At 36.9% G+C, this 8,346-nt stretch overlaps 1 protein-coding gene across 1 annotated transcript; it reads left to right on the top strand.

Annotated features, from left to right (window-relative positions):
- Nucleotides 1–4,084: 4,084 nt before the first annotated feature.
- On the top strand, nt 4,085–7,503 carry LOC129278481 (mid1-interacting protein 1A-like). The gene has a single exon (XM_054914628.2). The coding sequence runs from the start codon at nt 4,541–4,543 to the stop codon at nt 5,105–5,107; it is 567 nt and encodes a 188-aa protein (XP_054770603.1). The 5' UTR covers nt 4,085–4,540; the 3' UTR covers nt 5,108–7,503.
- Nucleotides 7,504–8,346: the final 843 nt, after the last annotated feature.

The raw sequence follows: 8,346 nt of genomic DNA, 5'->3' as shown, positions 1-8,346 counted from the left end.
TATTCTGGAAGATGTATAAAAGATTTTTTTTCTTTGCTTTGCTTTCAAATTTACATCAGCACCACGAGTCATAAAATCGTTCCCATGGCCCTGCATAGCAGCAAAGGTATTAACAAAAAAAAAGAGGAAAAAGAAAAGAAACCGACCGACCGATACAAGTTTCTGATTTGGGGTTTATGAAAGTAACAACATTTTACGCCTATCTGGTGAACTATGCATATATTTTCTTCAGATAAATGCATACACAATAAAATTATTGATTACCAACTGCTTTCCTCAATCATAGGCGGATCCAGGGGGCCGAAGCGACCCCTTCCCCTCCATTGGCGCCCCCCCCCCCCCAAAAAAAAAAGAGGAAGGGAAACGGGAAGAAGGATAGGAGGAAGAAGAAAATTGAATCTAAAAAAAAAAATTCAGGTCATTATATAAAACTGATTATTAAAAGATTTAAAAAAAAAGAAATTCAGGTCATTATAGGCCTATACAACGGTTTGGGTCCAGGGTTCGGATTTTTAAAAAAATCAATCAAAAATGATGAAGGTCATTTCGTCTCCCCCAAAAATGAAATTTGACAAGCAAAAAAGTAACAATAATGCAAAAAAGGTCATCGCTTATTTCACTGTTGCGTAAACTGAAACAAAAATGAGCTACTAATATCCCTTGAAAATTTGTCATACTTGCTCTTCACATTATAACGACAAGCCACCCCAAACCTCCCAAACAGAAATGTTTTCACTCGCAATTTATATTTTTCTCTGAATGATAGCCAGAAAAGTATAGGACTACTTCCAAAAGTTTGTTTAATTTTTTTTCTGCCCGGCAAATAGAAATCAATTATGCCTTCGCATTAGCAATGTACATAAACAGGAGCAAACGTCTGGTTGAAAGAACTTCAATTTTACAGTTTCTTGATAAATTAACGACTGCCCTCTTTTGTTCGGACGGATCCATTAACGTTTTTCTCGTACGAAGAGTGTTCATGAAATGCGAATCCTCCGGCAAATCCTACACAATGACGTTAGGGTGATGTTACAAAACAAAATTGCGAGAAAATAGTCCTTTATTTTCAGCATGGAAAATCCATCATAGATTACGATAAAACAATTGCTGTCACACAGGAATAGGTGAATAGGCCTACACGCATCCACAGTATGAATTTCAAATACTTTTTAGATAAATATGATTGAATAATCCTTTTTATATACTGGGTGAAAAAATTGAATTTATAAACTCATTTGCAACTGAATAAAAATAACACTGTCTTCATGTCATATTACATAAAAGGGGTCGCTTGCATCATAACACACACACAAAAAATCCGTAAATCGGTTATCAAAACTTATTCATCTATATATCTGTTTCTCTGTTTTTTTTTGTTTTCATTAACATCACTTGGATTTCAGTCTCCTTTCATTTTACATTGGCTTTAAAATTCGGCATCAGTATATGGGTACCAGATAGGTAACGAGGTAACTGGCGGATCCAGGGGGGGGGGGGCACAGCCGGCCCGTGCCCCCCCCCCCCCCTTTGAGAGGCACAATTAAAATTTGTAATGTAAAAATGCCGTCAGAAGTGTGCCCCCTTTTGAAAGTGAAGACACTTTTTTTTGCTTGTCATTTTTTTTTCGTGGACAAAATCCCCATAATTTTTCTTAATTTTTAGTTAAAACCTTTTTTTTTTGCTTGTCAAATTTTTCCTTAGGAAAATGTGCCCCCCTCCCTTAGGAAAATTTCTGGATCCGAATGGACATGGAGTGGACATAGTAGGCCTATGTGGGGGGGGGGGGGGAAGCTCGTCGTTTAGGCGCAAGAGAGTGAAATTTATTTTTTGAAATAAACAACTTATTTTTGGGATATAGATTTTGGCGTAATATTAAACAAATAATATCACATTTCATCACTTTTCCTTCCTTTTCTCCTTTTTTTTGGGCTTGGTCGTGGAAGAGCGTGAAACTTCCTGGGCATAATAATGAACGTACTTTTTAACACGGACAATGTTCAGTCAATAAGTATAAGATCGTCCTTCACCTTTAGTTCTTACCCAGACCATCACGCCCCCCCCCCTACCCCCGTCTTGCTGTTTTTGTTGCTGTTGTTTTAGCTGAGACGGCGCGTAACTAATAATCTCTTTCGATGACCAAAAACGTGACACGACATTTTCTCCGGCGACAATAAATGCTCCTGGCTTTATTTCGTCTAAGACAAGTTGCAAAAGGGCTTTATGTTAGGTTTAGGACCCAGATGTGAAGATACAGTCATTCCATTTGACAATGTTGTAAATGAACTGATGGAAAAGGGGGATTTATCAATTTGCCCTTCTTTTGTGAGTGATGACCTTTCTCTCCACCCCCCCTGTAAAAATTTTTGGACAAAAGTATTCCCTTAAAAAGAAAAAAAATCCTGGATCTATTTGACATTGAGTGGATGAAAAAAAAATTATTTCGTATTTTCATTCGGGGAACTTCAAAAAAGTTCCATCTCTTTCAATTTATCATCCACCATAAATAAACAACGAATAATAATAAATCTGAAACCAACATTTTGGCAGCAGAAAAAACGGTCTAATTCTATATATTTGTATACATCTGCGCCTAGAAATTAGACTACTAAATTTGGACGAAGGAAAAGTTTACCAGCTGATTTCAAGAACAACCTCAACGTCATGGATATCATCCAGGGAATGAACTACAGGCTTTTGATTGGTCATAAAAATGGGCTTGGTCGTTATGGGCGAATGGATTGGATGATTTCTTCATGAATATGCATGTAGGCTTTGGAGGCGGTGTCTCTAATCAGGCGTTCTGATTGGCTAGACGGCCAGCGCGCGACCTCGTGCTCACCTCATGCCATGTTTACCTTTTGGAAAAGTTTGTCGACCTCGTAAGTCAGCTGATTGTGCATGTGGAGCTCGATACGATACATGTAATGAGCAATGCCAATGTGATGGTGGTGGTGGTGTCTACTGCATAGTTTTTCCTTATTCCTCAGGTCTTTCTTTCTTACTCCTTCAGAAAAACATCTATGTAAAACAAGAATATGGGATACAGCAAAATTTGTATCAAAATAGACAGTATTCAGTAAATGTTGACGAAGAAAAGATAAAAGAGTAGGCTGAAGCTCAATTCTGTGTTCCATGGGCGGCGATCCCGTGGTATAGATTAATCTAATATACACTATATTAAATATATTCGATATTATATATAATTAAAAAAACAATATTTATATAATCATTGAATCACCCGATCATCCTATAATTAGTTACTGTTTTTTTTTTCTATCAACATGTTGGCATATTACAAGCAGGCCTGGTCGGGGCCAAAGCGACGCTTGTTAGATAGGCCTAATTATTAAATTATTATATTGTACACGGGATTGAAGAAAATAGTTTTCCTACCGATTAAAAAAACACCCGATTGGGTTTGACTGGTGGCAGCAAAATTACCAAATTACAGTGTGAGAAATAAAATGATATGTGTGGAATCTGAAAATCGTATTGAAATTAATGATATAGGCCTACATAAGCATAAATACATATACAATATACCTTTATTCTCAAAATGATACCTCCCGCCCCCCCCCCATTCCTTCAGTACATCTCGTCTGGCCCATGTGCCCCCCCCCCCCCCATCAGTGCCCCTTCCATTTCGTAGTCGTAGAACAAGTTCAACAAACTTTGTCCGATCACGATAGCTCCACGACAAGGATTGTCTCAACATTTTGTTCAAGTTTTTTTTTTCAAATAAATATATATCTTAAATAAGGCATAAGACAATAGAGAAAATATCAATTTGTACATTATTATTTTATATTCATATCTCCATATTTTTATTAATGCTGAAAAATACAAAAATCATTAAAAATTGGACAGAAAGCGATTTCACCTTGTACAATATTTTCAGACGATCCCTTCACCTAGATCTTGGAAGGGTCGATAGAATACACAGAGCCGATGGAGTCCACCCAATCGTGATTCATCCACATAGCGTGATCGTCGCTAATTTGCATATCTGGGGGCTCGCCCGTTTCGTCATACGATGCGCATGCGTGCAGGGATTTAATTTCCGTAGGGGTAGCTCTATAAACAAGTTCATTCATTAGCTATGCAGGGCTAGCGCATCCAGAACGTCTGGAATCTCCACCGTGTTGAAAAATGTGCACATGTTCGTTTCTACCGTACACATTGAGGAAGAATTAATAATATACCAGCTTAAATAATTCATCCGGAAGATAGCTTTGCTGATAATAATTAAAAAAAACGAATATTATCGTCGGAGTTTGAAAGCTGTGCAACATAAATTGCCAATGACATTTTCATCAGCTGGGCCTTGGAGTTGGACTCGTCTGAAGTCGTCATCAGAAATCTTCTTCTAAAAAGTTCTAGGTCTTCTCGATTTAAGCTTTTCTTCCGACTTATCCTGTTTATCCAGACTCTAGCTTACCTTGAAACCAGCATTTATACCTGAGGAATCATCTTTTGGGAACCATTTAGCTTTGGAACTTCTCTCTGAGCAGTTCCATTCGTTCTCCAGATAAGCCTATTTATGACCGATATTGAATTTACATCACTCTGCCAAAGCATGATGATGGAACTGCAGCGGACTGTGGATAACGAGAAGGCACCCCCTTCGCAATCCATCTTGGGTATCATGAAAAACTTCATCGATTCCGTCAACGAGATGGACGAAACTGTTTTGATCCCAAGTCGCCTGATGGACATCAATATGGACAACTGCCATTCGATGCTCATGGACAACGACGACTCGTCAGCGATGTCGGTGATTTCGACGTCGACCAGCGCTTCGTCGCCGAATGTCCCCAGTGACCAGGTCAGCTTGCATACATACTACTCGATGTTGAAGGCGGTGAAGAGGGAACTGGCTCGTGGTCCCGTTGAGGAGAGCGAGCTGAGCGAACTCGAGGATGAAACCTTGGATAAGGAGAGTGCGAGGTTACAAGCGCAGACCGCCCGGGCCTTCCGGGAACATCTTCGTGGACTATTCTCTATCCTTTCCCATCTCACGAACGTTTCTAAGAATCTGATGACGGTATACCAACAAGAAACTGGAGACCAGCAGTCTTGCCTGAAACCAAAATCGTTCCATGTCTAGTTTGACTCAAGAAAAAGAAGGAAAAAACTTTAAACTCAAACTGTCAAAGACTTCTCTCTGAAGGAACTTGATAAAAAAAAACTGAAGGGATTTGTCAAGTTTATCAACAACAAAGAAGTGCCCCGTGAAGAGGTTTTCTCCACTTCATTGATAATTTCTCGAGAAATACTATTTTGTGGAAATTTTGTGAAAGAACACAAGGGCCGCAAAAGCTCAGTTTACAGTTTGCATAAGAAATTATGATTAATGTAGTGTATTTCTAACTGAATCTTATTTATTGATTTTGTATCATGATGATGTAGCCTTATTTTCACAGTCTCAAGATTTTACAATTTGTCAATATTGCGTTTAAGAAAACGTTGAACGTTTTGATTGACGTAAGTTAGTAATAGTTTCTGTTCTATTGACAAATTCGACTTTCTTTGCACCTTTCGAAAACTAGGTCGAGGTGATTTATATTTCAAGTCAATTGTTATGAGAAATTGAGATAATACAATCTAAATTCATAACCAACTCTTACTCTAGTCTTAGCAAGATGGGTTATTAACCTAAATACCACAGTAAAGCACGTCTGTGTAAAAGTGCAATTCCTGTGATATGAAATAACCAAACTGAATTAGAGTCTAGTATCAATTTTCTGTTTGTGCTCCGTAAATTACGAGTCCGAGTTTTGTAGGCCCTATACTTATAGTTTCTGAATTTGAAGTACATGACTTGTAGTCAATTTAATTTTAAGACTGACCAAGTATTCTGTCAATTATTAGGGTTTTTATCTCCTGATTGTCGTTACAATAGAAATCCCATTTTCTGGAAGCCACAAATAATTATGCAATACTCGACCATTCATGTGCACCACGCGCTTAGTGCGTGCCTGGCTTGTTTACGTCTATTGACTCATTTGCGAACAATGTTTCTATACATTGTACATGCACTTGACGTCTAGCAGCCGACATGCATATCCATCGATCTTATTGTTGCGCAAGCGCAGTTGATTATCATACAATCCAGGGAGTTTCCGAAAGCAGTGCTACATGCTGAGTATCCCGCTCCTCTGAAATATGGAAAATATGTTGATGAGGGAGGGACCAAAGGGGACAAAAGCGTGTTTATTTCTGTAATTGACCGTATTGCATTTGCTCCCACCAGAAACAAAAACAATGTCCCAAGTTTGTTGGTGCAATGGCGATAGATTATCATGAATTTGAGCACAGTAAAGTTGTCTTCCAAATTCAGTACTAAAGTATGTGCGATACAAAAAATGCATCCATAGAGATGTATATAGCCTAATACATCTCTATGATTGCATCATTACCTTCGCCTATGCTTGTACATGTAATATTCAAGGAGTCGTGGTTGACATATTTTTTGTTCTTGCCATAAATTTGGCGAAGTCCCTCTGTATGACTGATGTTATGTGAATTAATTATCACATGTGGTATGTTGGTATACAATCTCTTCAGCATTTAAATGTGATGTGTAATATATACCTCTTACTTTGTATCTGTCTTGATGATTTAGTGAAGGGTTGATTTACCAATCATCTGACTGTGTGTGATAAAAACAGACATAGTACAGTATATTGTTTATGTGAGAGGTGTAGTGGTTTGATTTTTATATAGTGGGTTTGGGGTCCGAATCTGAAATCAACTATGAAACGTTCCTAAGTTTTTTTTCTTTTCCTAAACCATCCATGTTTTGAGCATGGTGCCTGCAAGATTTGGTATGAAATATCGATTTACATCTGGAATTATTTTGATATATTTTCCGGGCAAATATGCCCCAATTTGGTAAAATGATATTGTTTGCCATTATTATGATGCTAGTTATACTTTCGTTACCATTATTATGATTTTTTATTATTATTATCAATGTTATTACATTATCATTGCGATATAACTGGGGCTGTCATTGTGAAACACGAAAATGTATATTGTTTGGTGAGACGTCACACATTTTTAATTATTGAAATGTTTGTCATTGCCACCATGTTGATGACTTTTGTAAACACCAACAATTAGGAATGCAGGGTCTTGCTAATTATGATTTATATGTATACAGAAAAAAAATATTATTGCCATGTATGTCATTTTGTATTTCGGAAATGTGGAAATGAATGTGACCATACCCGAATGCAAGTTTTATGCAAATGTGGTTGCTTATGACTGTACAAAATGGTTACGTACATGATTCTTTTCAAACATTTTCGTTCCAATTTCGTATGATTTCATCATGATTTATGACCTCGAAAATAAAATGTATAATGTATATAATGAAGTTTGAGGACATGAAATTGATATATTTTGTGCATATGGCAACTCGTTGACATGCATGTTTAGTGCAACAAATCGAAAGAAAATGAGAATAATGAATAAAATGTATTTTATATCTGATGAAAATCTGATCTTTCTTTATATTCTGTAGTGTATGGATTTTTTGTTTTTACCTTATATCCCAATTGATACACATGACGCATCTGAATGTCACTTGAAATTGAAATCCAAAACGGATCATCTCCAAATTATTGATTTTTATAAAATAAATAGGCGTACAAAATTCAATATCGATTTTTCTGTATATCAACAGGCATAGCTGGTAAGCCTGCAACGATTTCTGAATAATCTTTTAGAATTCACATCTATTTTGTATAATTTTTATTCAAAACACTAATCCACTTAAAATTGATTTCAAAGTATGACATTTAGAGTTGCAGAGTGTTGATATAGGCCCTAAATATGTTGCGTAGTTGTACCTTTTAACCAGAATTAGAGTCTCTATGATTTAACAATTTCAGGTATTTCGCTTTTTTTATCATCAAAGGCATTATGCACGGTTGAAACACCATTATGGTCTCAATTCTAATCTGGTATTTTATTTTATTTGCCCCTTTTGTATGTGTTCACCCGTTTGGATTTACGTCGATTACACGTAGTCATATTTTGAACGAACACTGGTAATTTTCCAGTGTACTTGCAAGAAAGAGAGGAGAAAAAAAAGTGATGGGATGGTGGATGGGCCGAATCGCAAAGGAAAAAAAAAGAGTCAGAAATGTTCAGCCTTGTCTGCCCTTGTGTACAGTTAGATAGGTCATATAAAGTAAGGCAAAATAGCTTCACTGACAGAATAATAATGAAATACTCTTAAAGGTAACAATGAACCAGGTAACTCTGTGTAACGACTCGGATATCATTCTATTTGACTATTTCTTTGTTTGTCACATTGGCAAAAGCAGTGATTTCTGT

The sequence above is a fragment of the Lytechinus pictus genome, chromosome 16, assembly GCF_037042905.1.
Source record: "Lytechinus pictus isolate F3 Inbred chromosome 16, Lp3.0, whole genome shotgun sequence".
Lineage (NCBI taxonomy): Eukaryota > Metazoa > Echinodermata > Echinoidea > Temnopleuroida > Toxopneustidae > Lytechinus > Lytechinus pictus.
This window is presented reverse-complemented; position numbering and strand designations above follow the sequence as displayed.

Excerpts from the sequence above, each read along its gene's own strand:
- LOC129278481 (XM_054914628.2), top strand. The coding sequence starts at position 4,541 with ATGACCGATATTGAATTTACATCACTCTGCCAAAGCATGATGATGGAA.